At 37.7% G+C, this 23711-nt stretch overlaps 1 protein-coding gene across 1 annotated transcript in view; it reads left to right on the top strand.

The window, feature by feature from the left end:
* CRB1 (crumbs cell polarity complex component 1) overlaps nucleotides 1-23711 on the top strand; it is a 261529-nt gene that overhangs the window by 195051 nt on the left and 42767 nt on the right. The window contains exons 6-11 of the mRNA XM_053606351.1: nucleotides 1571-2527; nucleotides 6370-6917; nucleotides 8315-8480; nucleotides 13634-14540; nucleotides 17522-17650; nucleotides 21321-21447. Of these exons, the coding sequence (XP_053462326.1) occupies nucleotides 1571-2527; nucleotides 6370-6917; nucleotides 8315-8480; nucleotides 13634-14540; nucleotides 17522-17650; nucleotides 21321-21447 (2834 nt within the window). The remainder of the gene's footprint in view (nucleotides 1-1570; nucleotides 2528-6369; nucleotides 6918-8314; nucleotides 8481-13633; nucleotides 14541-17521; nucleotides 17651-21320; nucleotides 21448-23711) is intronic.

The following is a 23711-nucleotide window of genomic DNA, read 5'->3' as shown; positions in this document are numbered from 1 at the left end:
CAATCATGTCTTGCCCAAAGTTTTAATTCTAAATTGCATTGAGACTTTTGATCATTATACATGGCTGGCTGTTCTAATTACCACGGTTTTTCTAGAAATGATCATGACACTATTATGGAAGATGGGGAGAAAAGTCGTGGGATCTATTGGAGATTTTGTCCAGAGGCAATGAAAATCTTTCCTCATGAATATTTAAATGTAGAGTGAGAGAAAAAAAAGCAGTGTTTTGCTTTGGTTATATCTTATGAGTTCTTTAATATACTTACTAAAAAACTTTTTTTTTTTTTTTTGGAGACAGTCTCTTTGTTGCTCTTGGTAGAGTGACCTGGTATCACAGCTCACAGCAACCTCAAACTCCTGGGCTCAACTGATTCACTTTCTCAGAAGGTGAATGTAACCTACTGAAATCACACAGTCTCCCTGGGATTCAGATTCAATCCAGTCCATGTGGGAATCTTTGGGTTCAATTTTTAAAAACATGGTTATGCATAGAGTTAAATGGGGAAGAAAAGACACATAATTAATTAGTAACAAATAATACATGAGTGTTTACTAAATTATTAATTCAAAAACAGAGTGTCATATTGAATTTTTAATTTAAAAATTTAGTTAATTTAGAGTCAAAGTGTAGAAGTGCTTTGGAATTTAGACTTCAACCTTTCTAAGTCTCAGTTTTCTCTGTGAAAGAGAACTAAGAATATCTGCCTTGAAGACTTCAGAAGACTGTGATAAGTGCACATATGATCATTTACATGAAGGCACTGGGAAAATGATAATGTGTTCTATATAGGTCAATTTTTTGTTTTCCTTTGAACTTCACTGGAAAAGCCATAAACATCAGTCTTTAAAGGTGCTATATTTCTTCTTATTACTTTGATGAAATGAATGCTAATAATTTTCTAATTAGGCATCTTTCTTTGACGTAGAATCAGAAAAAAGTAAAAGAAAGTGAAGTCAGAATGATATGCAGGAACTTGTTACAGTACAGGTGTCGCGATTTACACTAGGATTGTGGGAAGGGGAGCCTGGGGTCTTCCATTCGCCTTTGAAGTCCTCCCTGGTGAGCGTCTTCAAACTGCGTCTGGCAGACTTTGGTTTTAGGAGTTATGGGGAAGCCCAAACAAAATAGAGGGCAAAATCACTGTTTTCGAGTAGAATGGATGAAATCTGCCAACCAGGACAGGATAAACAATACCTGAGAGGAGTCTCTAAAGGAATCATTTACACCTAGCATCATTAATAGTAATCTTTGTCCCTTTTTTATTTTTGTGATATTTAGCATCACATGCCTGTCTGACAACAGTAGCTGGAGTCAAACACTGAATTGGGCAAATTATCTTTCTCTAGAAGAATTCCAAGTCTACCATGACTATGCTTTTTGTCTTCACAACACATGTGGAATAATACAATTGATTCCAGTTTTCCTCAGTAACTATTTACCGTTTACTCTATTAACTATAACCTCAGCTAGCTCTGCGCTTCTGCTAGATTATACGTGAAAATTATGTGAAGTCTCTACTTCTGATTTGAATATATAACTTCAAACTATTTTTTAATTATTATTTAACAGGAATCAACTGTGAAGAAGACATCAATGAATGTTCTTTGAACCCTTGCCAAAATGGTGGTACTTGTGAGAACTTGCCTGGGAATTACACTTGTCATTGCCCATTTGACAACCTGTCTAGAACATTTTACGGAGGAAGGAACTGTTCTGACATCCTCCTGGGCTGCATCCATCACCAATGTCTAAATCATGGCGCATGCATCCCTCATTTCCACGATGGCCAGCATGGATTCAGCTGCCTCTGTGCCCCTGGCTATACTGGATCCCTGTGTGAAACTGTCACTACACTTTCATTCAAAGGCGATGGCTTCCTGTGGGTCACAAGTGGCTCCGTTACAACTAAGGGCTCAGTTTGTAACATAGCCCTCAGTTTTCAAACTGTTCAACCAATGGCACTTCTACTTTTCCAAGGTGACGAGAACATGTTTGTGCAGCTGGAGCTGCTAAGTGGCCACGTGCACTTATCCGTTCAGGTCACTGATCAGCCAAAGGTGCTTTTGTACATCTCCCACAACACCAGCAACGGAGAGTGGCATTCGGTGGAGGTGACGTTTGCAGAGGCTGTGACCCTTACCTTAATTGACGACTCCTGTGAGGACAAATGCATCACTGAATCTCCTTCTCCGTTCAAAAGCAATCGGTCAATATGTGCTTTTCAGAACTCCTTTTTGGGTGGTTTACCAGTGGGGACAGCCAGCAGTGATGGTGCTCTGCTTAACATGCATAATATACCATCAGCACCCTCGTTTGTAGGCTGTCTCCGAGACATTAAAATTGATTGGAATCCCATTACCCTGGACAACGTTTCATCCAGCTCGTCCTTAAACGTCAAGGCAGGCTGTGTGAGAAAGGATTGGTGTGAAAGCCAACCTTGTCAGAGCAGAGGACGCTGCATCAACTTGTGGCTGAGTTACCAGTGCGACTGCTACAGGCCTTACGCAGGCCCCACCTGTCTGAGAGGTGAGGGATGGCTCAGCTCCTGGAGCACTGTGCCCCAGAGCAGAGCAGGAACAATAAAACTGGCCAGGCTGCTTCTGCCTGCTCTGAACCGTAATCACCCCCCAGGACCTCTACTGCCGGTTGCTCACTAATGAGAAAGAAAGAAGAGGGCAATGATATGTGTTAATTAATTCTGAGTGGATTCATAGGACATCAGAGCATCACTTATACAGAGAAGTATACAAATAGGCAGATGGCTCCTTTCCAAATGGGTTTTCATCTTAACGTTTACAAAAGGGTATTACAATTTTACCATTTCCATACTCTGGTTTCTCTTCAGATCACATCAATCTTTTGCCTTTTACAATTTTACCATTTGCTTCCCATCAGAAATTTGCCATAAATCTTATTTAAAAGACTATCTTTTAAAAAGAGGGACTTTTAGACACAAAACTTGTCAATGCCACATACTAGCACAGTATCACGTGCATAGCAAATCCTTAGTAAATATTCACTTTCTTGCTCTTTTTTCTATGCACTTCACACTCTAGCACTTTTATAAAAACACAGATTTTATTCACAGATATCTTTCCTGGTGTTCCATTGGAGAAAATAAATATTCTACTTAGATATGTTAAGGAAAGGGGGGGGGAAGGCAAATGTGAATGGTAACGGCAGTAAAACTTGGTAGATGCTATACATGAATGATCGAATTTCTCTAGCAAATCACAATTTGAGAAGTATTTCCACATCCTTAACTTCCAACATTGTTTGAAGGATTGCTGTTGATAGTGATTGATACATACCTGTTTCATTTTATTATTATTATCGTGCATTTAAAAAGTCTGAGAGGTAATTGTAGCAGACTGCTTTGAAGTTCAGCTGTAATTTACCCAAAGATTTTAGAGTAACTTGAAGTAGGACATCTGTTAAATAGTCTTCTCTGCTTTATATGAAGTAAAATTAAAACCAGTCTTAGCCTATACCCTACTCCACGTTCAAATGGCTAAGAATTATTAGAAACTAGTCAGGGGTTTCCCTCGACCACAATATTCATTTCAGATCCTGGACCTGTTTGACAATGAGGTATGGCGTCTACCAGCTCCATGTAATATTTTAAATGGAGTGGCAAGTTCTGTTGTGATTTTTTTTTTAAAAGGAGAAAAGGGGAAATTATGCTGATGCAATGTTCACTTTTTGAAGAAAAATTTAATTGACCCAAGGCAATATTTTTACTACATATACAAAATAACAAACAGATGCTGACTCATTTTGACTGGCTCCCAGAGGCAGTGACCCCTGAGGTTAGTACTGACCGGAGTGATGCTAACTGTCCTAGGAAATAGATTCAAGAGGTATCAATACGGGGAGATCTGCTTTTCTTTAGTTTATTTTTTCCAAACTGGAAAATCATGAACTTTTTAAACCAAGTTTCTGAGTTAATGACCCTCCCTCCGCTGCCCCTGGTTTCCCTGCCCCCCACTCTATTTCAAACCGTGTGACCCTCATGGCTTCAAAGGCTACTTTGGAGAGAGGGAGTTCTACACATTTTTTCCTTTCTGAAAATTCTTGGTATAAATTGAAGAGCCATCATATTTTCATATCTCCTTTTTATCATAAAATTAAAATATTCTGTATTTTCTGTTATCTACGAAGACTGCTTTCAGAAAGTTGATTCCCATTACAAATGATGCTTAAGAAGAGTAATGAGAACATGGAGTCTTTCTGCCATTGTATAATATATTTGTATTCAAGAGAGAGGAGACGTATCCCTCAAAAGCACAGACTTCATCCAAGTCATAATTTGGCCCAATGTTCCCCAGCCATGGTACATGTTGCAATGAACAAGCTGACCGATTAGAGGATTGAGTTGGCCGAGTCAACACGAAAGACACAGGGATTTCCAATGTCTTAAAGTTGATCTTCTTAAAAATTGTCTAATATCTCAATGAAAAAAAGTTCTGAGAAGAGTTTTCTTAAGCTTTGTTCCCAGAATAGTATGTGGAGGTTATCTCAGCATATCTTGTTTTGACGATGTATAAGAGCATAGAAATTTCAATATTCAAGAATTTTTGATTTATAGAAGCAATTTACCTATGTTTTATCTTTAGCCATACACCTAAGACTTTGAGAATCTTGTCCTCTTAAATCACAGTTTCGTAGGTATAGAAGGGCTTCGGTCCACGACTGAATTTTTTTATACTTGATGCCTGCTAAGTAGAGCGGCCCAAACCTCAGATTATACACTGTTAGGAGTGGAAAACTCACTCCCTCCACCTTGCCAAAGATTTCCCCCCAATTTCTGTTCTTATATTTGAACAAAATATGGTTTGCTCATAGCTCTCACTGACTGGCTACACTTTAATTCTTTAAGACCTGGGAATAAAAATGTTAACCTCTCTTCTTTTGAATGCTTACATGTTTGAAGACTCTTGAGCCACCCACGCCATCATTTCTATCATGTTAAATTTCCCTGGTTTCTCCCAATGTTGTCACTGAGAGTTTTCAGTCACTTCATCAGCTGCTTGCTCGCTGTGGAATATAAACTTTTGTTCCTCTGTATTCCTTCTAAAATGTGGTGCCTGGATGCTCTGGATGGTACAGGGCATACCCTACCTCAGGACACAGGAGTAGATCCTGGATCATTCTAGATAATGTGCTTTTATTGCGCAGCCAGCCTGATTGACTTTTGGCAACTCTATTTCACGACTGTCTTATTTTAAGTCATTGTCACTCCCAATGTCACATAGTCCTGTTTCTCCCGCCCTAAACCTCTGAGGCTCATTTAAATCTAAGTGGTTCTTATTTATTTCATATTAAATTCCATCTCGTTATATTTAATCTATCATTAAAGCTTGCCAGCATTGTTTTTCATCTCTGGATGTTATCCCTCTTCATAACATAGCAACAACCTGTATGAGAATCATCCCTTCCAAGTCCACAGCCTAGTCATATGAGGCTTACAGTGTTTTCTCAAATCATGTAGCAAATCACACACACTGACTCCTTGGTTGTGATTTCTAAAGAATAGGATTGCTGAAGAGCCAAGCCCCTGAGGGGGGGGGAGACGTCTACGTTCTTTTAATACAGATCAACAAAGTGATGTTAAAGGCATCCTAGGATGACCAGCAGGCACCCCGCCACCTCTGAGGTTGAGAGATTCTGTGTATATTTTCAAACCTCAGGGGTTTCAAGAGCCAATTTTTCTTATTAAGCATTTTATCTCATATGAAAGTGCTGCAGTGTATTCAGTGATGTTAACCTCTTCAAAGGGGTTATTTTATCTAATGGAATGCTTTGAAAGCTACCTGTAGTTGCCTGGAGCAGATGCAGTGTTCTTATAGGAATCAAGTCAGAGTTCTGAAAATGTAGCCTTTTCTGCAGAAAGCCATCAATCACAGATGATTTCCTAAGTAATTTTTGCATAGTTCAGCTAAACTAATGTGTCTTATCCTTGTCCAAACTTCAACTTGGCCCTATGATGACATTCAAACATGTTTGGAACATGCTCTTTTTTTTCTGTTTAGGATTGGAATGCAAAAACTTGAAGATAGTAATATCTTTAAAATAGTAATATTTTCAAATTATCAGTTATTTCTAGATTGCAAAATACAACAGTTGATTCTCAGTTCTCATCTCATTGGACCTCACCTATAATCCATAAACCAAAATGTAGTTATGTTAGGGAGAAAGTAAACTCATAAAATGAGGCCAAATCATTATTCTATTGAATAAGACTTCCTTAAACTTTAAAAAGTATGTACGAGTATGTGTGTGTGTACAAAATTGTCATTTTCTGTCCCTTCTTACTTTTGAGTCCTAAAGTGTTTCTCTCCCCCTCCTCCCCTATTTTGACATTGAAGAATTTGTAGCTGGCAGATTTGGTCTGAATGACTCCACTGGATATGCTGTCTTCAGTCTTGATGAAAACTATGGGGATAACTTCAGCCTCTCCATGTTTGTCCGAACACATCAGTCATCAGGCTTACTTCTAGCTTTGGAAAACAGCACTTCTCAATTCATCCGTGTGTGGATAGAGCGTGGCAGGCTGGCAATGCTGACTCCAAACTCCACCAAATTAATAGCGAAATTTGTTATTAGCGATGGAAATTTCCACTTGATATCCTTGAAGACCGAGCTGAGTAAAATTGAACTATATCAATCTTCACAAAACCTAGGATTCATTTCTGCTCCTACGTGGAAAATTCAAAGGGGAGATGTTATCTACATGGGCGGTCTACCTGACAAGCACGAGACTGAACGTAATGGTGGGTTCTTCAAAGGCTGTATCCAAGATGTAAGACTAAACAATCAAAATCTGGAATTCTTCCCAGATTCAACAAATAATGAATCTATCAATTCAATTCTTTTTAATGTGACCCAAGGCTGTCCTGGAGACAACATATGCAAGGTAGGATGATTCAGACCAACTCTATACTTACTACATGCTCAACTTTTATGTTATTAAATAGATTATTTTAAAGCCATTCTTTGTATAAGATAATATTACTGAGCCTTCAAACATAGAATAAAGCTTCTTGTATATTTTCCCAGCAAGACTGGGCAATTTACATGAAGCTGTATAAATACACTTTGATCTTATTGACATCATGGTCCATTTAACCAATCAAGATAAACTGAGCTACAGGGATCTCCTACCCTCACAACAATCAAATTACTTAACAGTAATTTGTTTTCATTTCTAACCTCTGAATGACATCTCAGAGGTTTAACTTACTAAAATTTTAAAGGAAGATATCATTACTTTTCTCTTAAATGTTAAGCTATTGTTTTTATCTTTTATCAAGTCAACAAGAAAAAAAAATCTGAGCGGTAACTTCCTTCTGAAATCTTCTGAAATATAATTTCTCTGCGCCCAGGCTTTATTTTAAATAGTTCCTATGCCCCTTAAGATCTGCTTAAATATAAGAAATCGTCAACCCTGCATGACCTTCCAAAGGAAAAAAAGGAAGCATATTTATATATGTCTCCAGCTATTGCCATATATTACATTTGGTTCTAAACATAAAACAAGTGAATTACTGTAACATCATTACAGGAACACTTACAATGTGCCGGAGGTGATTTCACATTAATTAATCCATTGAATTTCCCTGAAGGACTACTATTTAGAGTAGGCATTATTGTTATCTCAATTTATTTTAGATGCAGATAAAGAAATTAAAAATTAGAAAGGTTATATTACTCGCCTAAATCACACGTTAATAGTAAACCCGAAACAAATACAATCCAGGCTCTAATGAATTTCTTTTTAAATATTTTTTATTTTGAATCCTTTGTGAGCCACCGTATAAGAACTCAAAAAATATTATGCCTGTGATTCAGAGGCAGAACAATCATCGGGGTTGGGGTGTGTCAGTGAATTGAGACTAGAGGATCTAAGTGCCAAGTTTCACTACTTCACTTCTTTGTAGGATCTTGGGCAATTGCAAGGGCCTTGGTTTCATCACGTGTACATACACATAATAACTTCTACCTAAAATGACAACTAGTGCATGTGAAAAAGTGGCTGGTAAATTGCACAGAATATTATTACATCTTTTAAAAATCCTCCTTGCGTAATAGGTCAATTTTATATATTTTCTCTCTCTCTCTTCCTCTTCTTTTAGAAAGGAGTTTGCAAGAGTAGTAATCCGTTTCATTCTGTGTAATTAGCAATGGATATTAAAAGTTTAAAATAAAAACACATTGAAAAATTAGCATTTTAAAATAACAGGTTGTCTCACCGTCAACATTTCATATTTAGTTGCCTGTGCTTTTGATACCTTCAATTTCTTTTCTGCTCAGTCCAACTCCTGTCACAATGGAGGTGTCTGCTATTCCCTGTGGGATGACTTCTCATGTTCCTGCCCTGCAAACACAGCTGGGAAAGCCTGTGAGGAGGTGCAGTGGTGTGGACTCAACGTGTGTCCTCCTGAAGCCCAGTGCAAGCTGGTGCCTCAAGGGTTTGACTGTAAGTAGAGTTCAAACCTGTCATCCATGTGATTAAGATGGGACATTTTATTTGTTCCAAGAAGAAACACAGGAAAAGAATCTAGACCAAAGCAGCTTATTAAATATATCTGTGGCTGTTTCTTCTGTGTGAGCAGGTTAACAAACCTAAGATGAGTAGGGTAATAAACCAGACTGACCTTTGGCCTCGTCCCGCCCAGAGCGTGTCTGGATGGGAAGTGGAGGTGGTAGCAGTACCAAACCTAGTCCCTTGATCATTTCAAGCTGCTTTCTCAAGAAATAATTAATATTTTACTTTCTTTTCCTCCCTACTGAGAATACAAAATAAATGTACTATTGTTGGCATTGTCATTTATTAACTGTGAGCTCTCAGGAAATTCATGTGATCTCCCTAACGTACAGATTCCTCGACTACAATATTCACAATTTGGACACATGCACTAACCACACTACATTCTGTGCGTATATATATTCTGTCTTTCCTATCAATAGCCAAACCTCTATGTTGGCACTGAATTCTAACATCTTCCCCTTATTCAAGGACTTTGCTCCTAAAACGTTTCTCTTGCTCACCATCAACATCAATTTTTCCATCAGCCTATAAACTTACCATCAAATTTCAAAAAACTTTGAAACATTACAAAAAACTTCCCTTGACTCTCCCCACAACAACCATCCGCAGCAGGTGTCATCCCTTTTTTCTACTTCCTTTTACAGTGGAAAAAGCCCTCTAAAGCGTTGGCTTTGGTGTGCTTCCAGCTCTCACTCCATTCTTTCACTCCACTCGGTCTGGCCCCAACACACCATCACCTCCACCTTGAACTCTCTTAACCCAGAGCCTCACAGGCTACCTCCATCACTTCCTCTGGGGTTCTACCCAAATGTCCCCTTGCTTGGCTTCATCTTTCTTCATAACGCTTATCATTCCTTAATATTATATATATATATATATATATGTTTATACCTTCTCTCATTAGAATAGAAATTTCACGTGCAAGGAAATTTTCCATTCTGTTTTTCACATGACTGTTAGCCCTTAGAATAGTGGCAAACATACACAGTAGACCCTCCATCATTTAACCACCTCCTTAAATTGACCTAATTTTCATGAACTAGACATGCACCACATTTATGTATCAGTGCAGTAAACAACCTTCAAATGTTGACCAATTCAGTCTCGTCCTTTGGGTGGTCAACTTACAGAGGTTCTACTATATTAGGCTGTCAATAAGTATTTGTTAAATCAATAAATTGACTTATTATTTTTCTTCAAATAAACTCAGTATTTTCTTTTAACTATTCCAGATGTTAAGTACATTATCTGCTTATAATGAAAACATACATAAAATACCTTAAAAAACACTGTACTAAAAATAACAAAATGGAACTAAAGGATAGTTACTGTTGTTACTGTCCCAAAGTCAGTAACAACAACATCCTGTTTATTTAAACTGAGCCCCACAGTAACTGAGGAAAAGGGAAAAATATATTTACTTTTATGCTTCTGTATTTTAAAAAGCTGTATATAATACGTTGCACTATATCTACTCATAGGAAAGTTTTCTATAATAAAAGAATATATAGGGCGGTGCCTGTGGCTCAGTGAGTAGGGCGCCGGCCCCATATGCCGAGGGTGGCGGGTTCGGATCCAGCCCCGGCCAAACCGCAACAGAAAAATAGCCAGGCGTTGTGGCGGGCGCCTGTAGTCCCAGCTGCTCGGGAGGCTGAGGCAAGAGAATCGCGTAAGCCCCAGAGTTACAGGTTGCTGTGAGCCGTGTGACGCCACGGCACTCTACCAAGGGCGGTACAGTGAGACTCTGTCTCTACAAAAAATAAAAATAAAAAAAAAATAAAAGAATATATAAGTAAATGATTTTATGTTTCATAGTTAAGAGATATATACCACACAAGCATAGAAAATATGATGGCATAAAAATGTTAATCTGCTTTCTAATGTGGCACAGAATTTTCTGTGTAATCTTTTTCATTGCTCTACTTCTGAACTACTTGCTTAGAATGATTTATCAGTTATTAATTTATTGTTAATTTTTTGATAGAAATGTGAAAGTTATTCGTCCCCATAATGTTCTACAAGGGAGCTCAAATCATTTTAAACATTTTCACAGGGAAAAAAAGAATAGGATTTCTAAGAATTGTGGCAGCCCAAGGACAGTATCCCCAGTGCCCGCTGCTCTGCGGTGTAGACGTAAAGCAGGTTAGGACTGGGATACACACACGCATTAGAAAGAAGTGAGGTGCATCTTGCTGTTAAAACATTGCCACTAGAAAGAGAGTGGGAATTCTGGCTCCAACATCCTCCAAACTCCCCCCTTTTTAAAAGTATGACTTATCTTAGTAAAGAGAGAAAATGTAAGTCAATAGGGGGAGTTTTACAACAGCAATTGTAGACCAATGGCCTAATGGACATGTAGGAGCGTATCATTTAATATGCTACTTTGCTACTTTGTATAATTTAATTTTATGTGATCTATGATCCTATTATATTTCCTTTTTAAGTAAAATATATTGAGAAGATTAGTTTGAGTGGAGCAATGGTGCACGAGAGGACAGCTGGTACATCACCTTGAGTTTGCCTTGGGGGCTTTAATCATCTCCATCGCTGTACTCTACCAACATTTAAACCAAGATTTAAAAATGTACAACTCACCTTGGGTACAGACATGTTTACTATGGCAAAGTTCCCTGAAGAAAAGTGAAGTATAAATGTTGTTATGTGTATTGTGGCTTTTAGCTAGATGACAAGAGTGATTTCAGTGTGCTCATCAGAGTTAGTAAAATACGTTTATATGCTATTACAGACAGTATTCTTCATTTAGGAGTTGGAGAACTAATGAGTTTTTCTTTGTAATATTTACTTTAAAACATGTAATGAGACACTTCTTGCTCTCTCCCTCTCTAAATCCCCAAATTCAAACCTGGTAGGAAAAAAAAAAAAGGACACAATAATCAAAAACAATAAAATCAAAGGAAATTTTAAGCTAGTTAAATAATGTCCTTGAATTATAACACTTAAATGATACACTTACATTTTCTCCTGCCATGGTTTCTAATAATTATCTCACTTTCCAGAATAATGGATGGAGTTATTTTCATGGTGGTGTTCATTTAATAATGTTTACTGAGCACCTAGGATGCATCAGGCAATATTCTAGGTATAGGTATTTAGTGATAACATAGACAGAAAAGATTCCTGATCTCTTGAAGTTTATGTTCTAAGGCAGGAAGACAATCAACAAACAAGTAGACAAATAAATAACAATAGCAAATGGCAATAGGAGCTATCAAGAAAATTAATCAGAGTATTGGAATAGATAGCAGGTGCGGAGAGGAAGCTGTTTGAACTTGGATAATCAGAGAAAGCTTCTCAGAAGCCATGACATTGGAGCAGATCTCAATGTTGAGGAAGAGCCAGATACAGTAAGATCTAGGAGAAGAATATTCCAGGTATAAATAACAGCAAGGCCTGGGATGGAAACAAGCTTGGGGTCTTCACAAATGGTAAGAAGTTTTTTGGCCACAGAGTATGGATGAAGAAGAGTGGTAGGAAGCGGAAATGGAGAGTCAATCAGTTGTGGGATTATGCAAATGCGGTGGGGGGTTAGGATTTAGGGATTCTTTGCTGACGTGCTGGTAGCTAATGGGAGTCTGGGTTAAGGAGTGGTTGTTACAGTGATCTGCACAGCAGTAGAAGCAGAAACACTAAATTAAAATTAAATATAAAGATGATGGTGGTTGGGTGAGGTGCTGACAAGTGAGGTAATGACCGTGTTTTAAGGTCAATTGCTACTGAAACGTAGAATGCAATGAGAGCAGAGAATTTGCCATTGGATGGAGTAACACAGACATCACTCATTGTAAGTTTGATGAGAGCGGTTTCAGGGAAGCGATTGGGACGAAAGCTCGTGTGTATTAAAGAGGAAATGGGATGTGAGAAAGTGAGACAATGATGATATAAAACTACTGGCAGAAGTTTTGCTGATAAAAAGAATAAAGAAAAAAGAAAACAGAAGGATTGGGGATGTCAGTGTAGTGTTCTGGGGTCTTGTGTGTGCGTTCAATTTTTGAAATTGGGAACAATTGCAGCATAGTGGTATATGGATGAGAAACAACAAAAAGGGAGGGGAAATGATGAGGCAGCACAGAGTAAAGAATAATGCCTGAAAGAGGTGAAAGGAATAGGATCCGGCGTACACCTAGAAGGGCTGATCTTCGATGGGAATAAGGATAGTGCTTCCATTATAACAGGATGGAAAGCAGAGTGAATCCAGAGACTGTTAGTTTTCTAGATTTGGTGGAAATCTGGGACAGTTCTTATTTCTTCCATTTTCTTAAGAAAATATCATGGGAGATAAAAAGCCAAGATAGGATTAGATATTTTAAGAGATAAAACAAGCTGTGAATTAATGACCTTGCAGAATAAGAGCATTTTTAATAGAGAAATGTAATAAGATTACCCCAAGTGCTGTGCTCCCGCATAATATGTGGGCATAGGATGAAAGCAATTAATATGATTATATGCTTTTTCTCAGCCACATGAAAGTACTTCAGTATAGTACAGAGCTGGTAGCTTGGCACATAATTGGAGTTCTGCCAGCGAAGTAGATCAATAATTTACTACTGTCTACAGGTCAGCTTAATAAGAAGCCAGACTCCATTGTTAATTTGCTCCGTCACTGTAGCTAAATCTGTAATTTCTTTGTGCTCGATTTCTTTATTTATAACATAATCAATGCTTTATTTGTGGGAGTAAATGCAAAATAAAATTGGCAAGCCTTAGGATTTCCATGGAAAACAAATGTATGGTTTGTGTTTTGCTATCAGACCATTCAGGTTTGACATTCTGCCTTTACCATTTATTAATTACATGAACAAATTACCTAACTTCTGTCTGTCTCAAATTCTTCTTTCATAAAGTAAGGATAATAATAATCATACCTGTATTGAAGAATTCTCTATTAGAAATAACATAAAAGCTACTAGCACGGTAGCATGTACAATCATCATTACATGATACCTATGTAACAACATCAATCTGGAGTGTCATTAACATAGTGATCATTACTATTAACAAAAGTGTTTAAGCAAACCATACATTTGATTAAGTTGCTGATTAGTATTGCTTTCTCTCTTTAGGTATTGCAAACGCTGTCTTTAATGGGCAAAGCAGTGAAATATTATTCAGAAGCAATGGGAATATTACCAGAGAACTCACCAATATCACCTTGGGCTTCAGAACAAGGGAGGCAAATATGATGATACTGCATGCAGAAAAAGAGCCTGAATTTGTTAATATTAGCATTCAAGACTCCAGATTATTCTTTCAACTACAAAGCGGCAACAGCTTTTATATTCTGAGTCTCACGAGTTCGCAGTCAGTGAGTGAGGGCGTGTGGCATGAAGTGACTTTCTCCATGACAGACCCACTGGCCCAGGCCTCCAAGTGGCAAATGGCAGTGGACAACCAAACCCCTCTTGTGACCAGTACAATTGCGACTGGAAGCCTCGACTTTTTGAAGGATAATACAGACATCCATGTGGGTGGCAAAGCTATCGACAATATAAAGGGCCTTCGAGGGTGTCTAAGTACGATAGAAATCGGAGGCATTTATCTCTCTTACCTGGAAAATGTTCGTGGTTTCACTAATAAACCTCAGGAAGAGCAATTTCTCAAAATCTCTACACATTCGGTGGTGACTGGGTGTTTGCAATTGAATGCCTGCAACTCCAACCCCTGTCTGCATGGAGGAAATTGTGAAGACATCTACATTTCTTATCGGTGCTCTTGTCCCTTGGGATGGTCAGGGACACACTGCGAAGTCAACATTGACGAATGCTTCTCCAACCCTTGTATCCATGGCAACTGCTCTGACAGAGTTGCCGCCTACCACTGCGGGTGTGAGCCTGGATACACTGGTGTGAACTGTGAAGTGGATATAGACCATTGCCAGAGTCACCAGTGTGCAAATGGTGCCACCTGCATTAGTGGCATTGATGGCTACTCTTGCCTCTGTCTTGGAAATTTTACCGGGAAATTTTGCAGGTGAGCATGAAGTCCATGGTAAGCGTGGTCCTTGGAGCTGTGCTGTACATTATTTTTCTTGTCAAACTGGAATGCTCTTTCCTCAAGGTAAACGTATATGCTGTGCTGAGCAGGGCTGGCATCGGTCACTTCCATCACAATTTGGCCATGTCAAATTGCTGGGATGTTCCACAAGGAAGAATGACAGCATTTCAATCAGCCGACTGTTTTCTCAGTCATCTGTGTGAGAATGTCTCTTATGAACTACACCCCCGGGGACTGCCAGATGTAAGGTCTCAGAAAACAAACACATTTACAATAAATACAAAAGTTGAATTTTAGTATTGTTAGAGAAGGCATAACTTTTACTGCTAAAATAATGCCCTGGGTTATTTCATGCAGGTAAATATCGTAAAATCCTGAAAAAACTACGTTACAGTACATAGTAGACGCTTGAACAACTCGAGTTAGTAGTGCCAACCCCTGTGCAGTCAAAAATCCACGTAGAACTTTTGACTCCCTCAAAACAATTATTAATAGCGTACTGTTGACCAGAAGCCCAACCAATAACATACCCAATTAACACGTATTTTGTATGGTGTATGTGTAATATACTCTATTGAAAAAAATGCTATTAAGAAAATCACAAGAAAGAGAAGATAGTACAGTTACTGTTCACTAAGTGGAAGTAGATTGTCAGAAAGGTCTTCATCCCTGCCTTCTACTGAGTAGGGGGAGGAGCAGGAGGAGGAAGAGGAGGGATTGATCTTGATTATCTCGGGGGTGGCAGAGGCAAAAGCAAATTTGTGTATAAGTAAATCTATGCAGTTCAAACCTGTGTTATTCAAGGGTCAACTGTAATTTCAAAAACGTGAAAGATGACTTTCAGATGAACTAAGTGAAAATGTTTTGATAATTTTGTTATGATTTAATGAGGGAACTACTAAGACATACACGCAAGTTCAAAAGACAATCTAAAGAACATATATAGGGCTATAGATATTTAAATAAGAATGAGGAAACAAATTTATGAATAAACACCGCTTTTCATCCTATAAGGCAACAAAGTAAGTGTTTGAAATCATCTTTTCTGTGGTGTGACAACCGGTTGTATTGCTTGCTACAAATTCATTTGCATTTTGGTGGATACGATTCATACATATTAGTATCATTTCCTAAAACTTACAGGGTTGTAATATAGCTTAGCTAAGAAAATCTAAGGCACACATCATTATAAAATCATATATTGCTAAAGGGTCCTTTATGTAACACTAGCATTCCATTGAAAGAATATCCAGTCATCTCTTACCCATTTCAAAATATTTCATGATTTTTTTTCTAAAACAGCAAAAGCAGTATTTTAGTTCCAGTGACCACCTCCATTTCATGTTATATGAACAGAGATAAGAAAAATATTTTCTTTCTAAGTAACATTTCTTCAATAGTTCCAAGTATGTAGGAGTCATTATTGTTTTTACAACTTACACTGCTTTAAATTTACTAAATAATTGAGTCATTATGGAGAGGTGAGAGGTTTATTATTAACAAGTAATACATTTCAGAACTTTGGCACGAACACCTGGACAGGGTTGGCAGCCTGCAGACATTACATTGATTCAGAGGTGGCACTTTAATCCCATGAATCTCCTAGCAGACACAAGGTGCAGCCACGCCTAAAAGAAGTCCTGTATTTCTCCATAAGGGTTATAGTTTTTCAGAGCCTGTGAAGGCAAGGCACAGCAATAGGTGCTAAGTGATGTCATTGCTGTAAGATGTTATTTCCTATGAGTTAACCAACTTATTTAATAATGGGTAACCTTCCTATTTAAAAGCAAGAGAAATTCAGGATCAAAATCAGTTGCATTCCCCAGTGACTTTTGATAAGCAAAATAAACATATAGCCCCTACTAACTAGTTCTCCAAATTTTTTCCCCACCCAATTCATCAAAGTCAAGTTCTCAAAGACTAAAGTTCTAAAAAGTACCTTCTAATGAGATTCAGGAATTGTTTATTAAACCTAAGATGTATACACAGCTTGATATTTGCATTGCTAATTGACCCATTTCAAAGCTGGGTGACGTTTTTTGGCTCTTTTGAAAAGTTCTTATGATATCTTCTTTTTAAAGTAGAATTGATTAGCTCTTGTGGGAAGAGACACACTTAGCATCATATAGGCTGTTGCTCCAAATTAGCTGCAGCACATCCGACAGTACAAAATTCAATTCCTTTAACTTTTCTTGAATATTTATTATGTATCGGATACCATGCCCGTCACAGTGTGCTGAGGGGCCAGCAACACTCCTAAAATCTTTGTAAACATCAGTGCCTTCAAACCGATGGATTTGTCTTGCAATTAAGTTCTGCTTAGTTTCTAACAATTTGTCTTTTCTTTTATAAAGATTCTTTAGCATGTACTACTTTCTTGCTATACAAGAAAGCCACACTCTGAGTTCACCTGCCGTTACCACTGAGTGCTGTATACAAACCTCCTAGACAGCACTTGGCTTGTATTCTGCGAAGTTATGATTTACTGGACCGGGAGCAGTGAGTGTTGGGAAAGCAACCAAAGTTCAGCTCTGAAAGCCAACAGAGAAATCACATGAGTGCTTGGGTACCAGAGCACGGTCTTTGCTTTCCTGGCCTTTTATAGAGATGCAATTGTCCTATGGCCTTTGTTGATTTATTAGCAAAGCTGCAGCAAATCTAGCTATAGCAAGGTCTTTTCTAACCCTAAATTTATTGCCACCTCATGGCATAGATCTTATCTCACGAATGAAAACTGTGTAGAAATGGAAGATGTATAGCCAGGCTCCTCCAGCAGGGGCTTTTTAACTGGAGCGAGTGATTCTTGTATAATGCAGCACAATTAAGCATTTGTAGCTCCTCCAGCCTGAGTACTTAATTAGTCTGACATTGACTACATATATAAATTTATCAAAAAAGTTTTCTTGAATGAAAGGAACAAGATGAACAGCTGTGACTGTTAACTTTTATCTCTCTAGGCAGAGCAGATTACCCTCGACAGTCTGTGGGAATGAGAAGACAAATCTCACTTGCTACAATGGCGGCAGCTGCACAGAGGTCCAGGCTGAGCTGAGATGCATGTGCCAGCCAGGTTTTACTGGAGAACGGTGAGTCACCCTAGAACTTTATGGAAGAGAATTCTGGGCTAAAGAATGATGGGATTACTTCAAGTGCATTTTTTTTCCTCTAATTTTTCATCTTAGTTCCCATAGGAAAATCTGTGCTGAAATATAAGTCCAGACAGAGACAAACAATAAAGAAAAGAAGAAAAATTATGGTTCAGGTCAAAGGAGAGAATGTTTTAGTAGCCAAGACTTTAAATAGGAAAATATGATTTTTAAAAATGTATAATGTGCTATTTTTCTTGCTGATAAGTATTTCTGGATTCTTGTTTTTTTCCCCACTAACTCTAATACATGATGCAACTAGGGTGGCTGTTGAAGTAAAATAAAATACATCTAAAAGATTGACTCATAGAATTAATTGCTTACAACACACAAAGTATATATACCTTATCCAAATGATCCTGCCATTCTGAGGAACCTCTTCTCCACCCAGTGCAGGAATTACTACATAAACTTGGTCAATGGCTTCAGACAATCTGTGACCTGCCAAAAAGTAACAAGTTTTAGATATATATTTGACTGGCCAAGGGTGAGGTCAAGGATAGAAGGTATGTACATTCCATGGCTTTTATCAAATTCTCAAAGGGATCTAAGTCCCCGAACAGTTGCAAACCAGGGTTCTATCAAATACAAACATTATATAAACAGATCATCTACAGTTAACCATTTGTTTAGCCCTATGCCATGCACCTTACAAACATCATCCCTAATCCTTATAGCTCTGCAAAGAAAGTTTTATGATTTTTACTGTGCATCTGTATAAATTGAGGCTGAGAAGTGACAGATTAGGTTCCAGTCCAAGTGGATGAGCTGTTTTCAAAGCCTCTGCTCATCTGTTTGATGTGCTTGCATAAGCAAGATGAATAAATGGTTACTGGACACGATTTTTAAAAAATGGAAAAGTGCTTCTCCATCTCATATCCTATCCAGAGTAGGCTATAATGATCTCCGACCCAACTTTCTACATGGAGCAGATTAAATAAATTGAAGCCAAACACGTTTGACAAAGAGATTTTGACTGAATTGATTATTCCCTCAGAGTAGTTAATAAAATCATGGATGCATTTGTGCTCTATGACAATTACACTTGGGACAATTTTGAATTTTCTATTTTTCAGCTGGCTCTTTTGGTGTCACACTGATACAGCTTTTAGGCCATTTTTACAAAACAGCGGGGAATCTGGGGTATACTTGTACTTTCCCCTTCTAACGTTTAAAGACGAGTCTAGTCCTTTCTTTTGCTATCTGCCTTCCAGGGTTGGCACTCTGTGGCCCAGGCAGTCCAAGTGTGTGTGTGCTTGACAGGAGACAGGCTTAAGTCACATGCTTCTTCCCATTGCATCAATTTCAACCATGCAGCTTATTAACTCGGAGACCATTCCCTTGGCCTCCAATTCTGCAAAATACTGCAATCTTTTTTGTCCTAAATTTTGAACAACTGCTTTACTTACTCCTTTAAGTGCTGGTAACTTCCCAGCTGATTGTCACAGTTTCTGCTTGATGATGCACCCTGCCAAGAGTGCATCCACAGCCGTACACTATTTTTCTCTGCTACTCACGCATTGTCCCTATTTACCGAAAACATTTCCCTTTCTTTTGATATTTATTTGCTAGCATTTAAATTCAAATTATTGATTTCAAACATGGTAAGAAAAGAAAGTTTACAGTTTTCCTTCTTTACCCTAGGAGACTTTTCATCTGCATAAACTTTTCTGATACAAAACTATTTCTAAAACAGCGAATCTGTGTTCAGTAGATTTTGTACTTTCAAAGTCCTTCAGTGTCATTAGTTAATTCATTAGATGCTAATGTATTTATGTTTACTTTCCATCCATTAATTAACTTGTAAAGAAAGCTCCAGGGATGCTTACATCCCTTATATTTATGTGTTCGCTGCTTTGTTCAGAAGAAAAATAGGTACATAAAAATTGGTACATGGGTCACTATGAAAGTCTTGAGACAGACTATGTGATGGTCCATTATTTCACTTCCAAGAAACACAATTGATGGCATCCTTTCTGATCCACCCCTGCAAGTTTCAATTTGCTGGGCTTATCAATATTTCTGGGAGGGCTTCATTTGTCCCCATCTGCACAAATTTTACATTATTTGATTTTTGTGTATCTCAAAACTTTCATAATAAGCCACATTGGAAAGCAATAAAGAGTAGCTAGCTAGGGGAAGACTTAGAAAATATTGGGCAATATTCCATGGCCTAGGAAAATGTGGCTTCCATAACACACAAAGATAGTGAAGAGCTATCCTGTAATAAATCAGCTTCTCCCCTGTCTGGTTTAAACCTCCAACTTTATAGTGTCATCCTGGCAGGTTTTGAATGATAGATGGTGTGAACAGTCTGGCCCACCCAGGACAGAGAGTGCTTGGCAGGCTCCCCAGAGTAGTCAAGTGTTACTCAGATCTAATCAGAGAAGTCTCCTTCCAACCCAGAAGCATAAGCCAAAAAAGGAAAACAAAATGTCTCAGCTATGCTTGGTATCCAACGGGATAAGGAGCTGTTTTTCTTGGAAGAAATTTTTGTTTTCCTTTATACCTTGGGTTGTCCCTGCCTCACTACCTCATCCCCTTTCATTTCGAGACTGGTGATTAATTTCTGACCAATACATGCAAGTTTTACCTTTTGAGAGGTGGAAGAAAGAATAAGGGGAAATTAAAAAATGTTTACATCAAACTTCCACACTATAAACTGCACCATAGAGATTTCTGAAGCTAAGATTTTATATGAATTTTCCAAAGTAAAATACATGCCTTAGTTCCTACTCTATCCCAAGGTCTTTAGCAGAGTATTTGGCACATATAGTAAGTGTTAAATAGCCACTAAATGGCTGAATGAATGATGGGTAAATTAATCGTTGAATACACAGAAAAAGAAGTTCTTGGTGGAAAGTTAGGTGGAAAAAAATGGTAGTGTCCCAGGAAAGGGAGAAAACTTCAACTTACCTTAGAATTAATGTCATTTGCTTTGGAAAATTAGGTTATCGAAAGTCATTCTACCTACACATTCAGAAATTATGTTTGGCTATTAAAACACAGACTTGTCAGCAAATTAGCAAGTAAAATCTTCTCATTATCTACTTTTGCTTTTGCTACCAAATAAAGGAGGAGAGGAGTATTTCAAAGGAAATAATTCAAAATCTTTTTTTTTTTTTGTCTGTCTTTGGTAAACTTTGCCCCTTAGCCCAGGGGAATTTAACCCAGAATCCTGAAAGCCCGAATGTAGGTTCGTTCTGCAGACTCCAGCTTGGCAAATACATCCTCCCACTTATGACTCTGAAGTGCTCCTAACAAACTGAACTTTATCAGATAGTGGCAACCTTGTTAATGCTCTTCAGCGAGACACTGGTTTATGCATGGCCCAGTTTTCTTTCGGTTTCTAAATATTTGCCTGTTTTCTCTTTCTGACTAATTCTCTCAGTGTGTCTGTGTATGTGCAAATTCTTTCCACTAAAACCAAAATTTGTTAAAAGAATCAATGTTAAGGCACATCTCTCACATGATCAAGCATCATACATAAAAATCATGAGGGGATTGGTGGAGGAAACTGTGCTATCCCACGTGGTGAAGGCAGATTTTCTTTCTTTCCCAATTTATTCACCAGGGTCCTGGGTTTTTGCTGTTTCTGTTTATTTTCAAGGTGTGAAAAGGACATTGACGAGTGTGCCTCTGACCCGTGCTTCAACGGGGGCCTGTGCCAGAACTTCCTCAACAGGTTCCAGTGCCTGTGTGAGGCGGCCTTCGCTGGTGAGCGCTGCGAGCTGGACGTAAGAGACCTCTCCTTCTATGTTGCTCTCTTACTCTGGCAGAATTTCTTTCAGCTTCTTTCTTACCTCGTTCTACGCATGAATGATGAGCCGGTTGTTGAATGGGGTGAACAGGAAGACTATTGACATATATTTGAACATTCCCCAATGAAAAAGCCATCAAATTTCAAGATATGTCTTGAATCATTTTTGATCTCTGGAAAGAAAGGAGGGGACATAAAAATCATCTTGAAAATTAAAATAATTCAAGGCTAATTATAAGGATATGACACACCCCTGGTGTGTACATAAAGTATTTTCCTACGTTAGCTTTACGTATGAAGAAACTTTTCTTCATGTAACCAGAAATACTGCACTTTTTGAGTATGTTTGCTATAAATATCCTCAAAACTTCTATATTTAAATGGCCACTACAAGTAAGAAACAATTTTCTTCCCACTCCATACTGTAACTTTCCCTCAGTCACTGTGGTTCTATTTTCATTGATGGTTTTTCTTCTCATCTGTTATTTCTGACATGAAAATTTTCAAGTTACTGATCAAACGTACTGATTATATGTACCTGTTTTCATGTAAAGCTATTTAAATGAACCGTTGCCTGTTCTCTGATACATGATAAGTACATGAAGAGAAGGGAGGGCACATCAAGTCCCTAAAAATGTAGAAAGAGAATTATCTCGTATCAATACTCAAATGATACTTCACCAATATAATTTTTGATTCCGTAAAACCATCTTGTTCAAAAAAAAAATCTTTTTTCTATTAATATTTTTTCTGTGCCATTTCCCCTTTTTTCACAAATAGAAAAAATTTTTAATTGCTTATAAATTTATGAGTTTGTTTACTTCCATGTTAAATAGCCTAAAATCAGTTGCTTTTCAGTGAACATTTGATAATAATAATACTGTGGTTTACACATATACCAGAAAGTATACATTATAAAACTGGAATTTTCCTACATCCATGTTCACCTGAAATTTGCAAGTAAATTTATACTCCTCAAGCATCTTTCTGAAAAAAATTATAAAAACATACTACCATTATAATCAAAATATGTTTGGGATTATGATTTTTAAAAATAAATGTATACCTCAAATGATGGCTATCTAAAGTAAATTAATAAGATACAAAATTAATACATTCTTAATTATAAAGATTACAGGGATTATAAAATAGTAATTAGAAAAGTCTTCATTTGCTAATGTTTTTATTGTTTCTACTGGCTTGTTATCATTTATCTTTGTGGGGATATATCCTTCCAAATGATGCATTACTTGTATTCATGAAAACAACTCGATCCCATGAATTAATTCAGAAAGCAAGTTAAATAATAATAGCCTGCCAGGGTCATTTTGTCCATGTCTCTGTGTCTGTAGGAGCTGCCCTGGTTTGAAAGTGTGAGGATAATTTCTTCATCGGATCATACCCCATGCTCATTTAATACCAATTGTTTTAAGACAATTGTTATTCTGTGGAAATGACCAAGGCAAATTTAACTATACCATCCAAACAAACAAGGCCAAAAGAGTATACTGAAAAGCAAAGGAAATAGATTTTATTTTATTTTGCAATAGTAATAGAACGTTTTATGTATCAAATTCATATCCTTTGGAGTACTGGCAGCCATTTCAAACTGGGATCAACTAATTTTGAATTTTCCCTTATACTCTTCCGTTTCCCTGACATCCAAGGCTGCAGGCGCCATGCTGCTTCCTCACATGATCTGTTCCAAAGTTAGATTTTGTGACAAGAGTCTTGTAGATATTTATATTCGCAAGTATTTTCAATCAACATAACATAGATTACAGCTGAAGACCACGTGTGTAGTCTTCACATTTACTCCCCTCTAGACGTATCTGGACGCACAGGTCATTCCAGATGAAGTGTGTGTGCCCTACCAAATATATTTCAGAAATACTTCTGATCCTTCTCTGTACAATTCTGCTGTCTCTTTTGTCACTGCAATTGTCAATTGCTTTCTGATTTTCTAAATGTCTTGTCATGGGATATCTGACTAAAAAAAAAAAAAGGCTGTCCCCTTTCTTTTTGTTCTTCGGTATTTTCAGCTGCTTTGTGTGTGACTATGGCTTTACATATTTGCACAGAAAAATAAAACCTTCGCTTGTGTATCTTCTATTTCTCATCCTCTGATGGTAGCTGTCTTTAATTGCCTGACTATGTTGTCTCACACAGTAAAATGTCCACCACCCAGGTGCCCTGGCACACACACACCCTGCCCCCTACACACACACACCCCACACACAA

This window comes from Nycticebus coucang, chromosome 10 (assembly GCF_027406575.1).
Source record: "Nycticebus coucang isolate mNycCou1 chromosome 10, mNycCou1.pri, whole genome shotgun sequence".
Lineage (NCBI taxonomy): Eukaryota > Metazoa > Chordata > Mammalia > Primates > Lorisidae > Nycticebus > Nycticebus coucang.
This window is presented reverse-complemented; position numbering and strand designations above follow the sequence as displayed.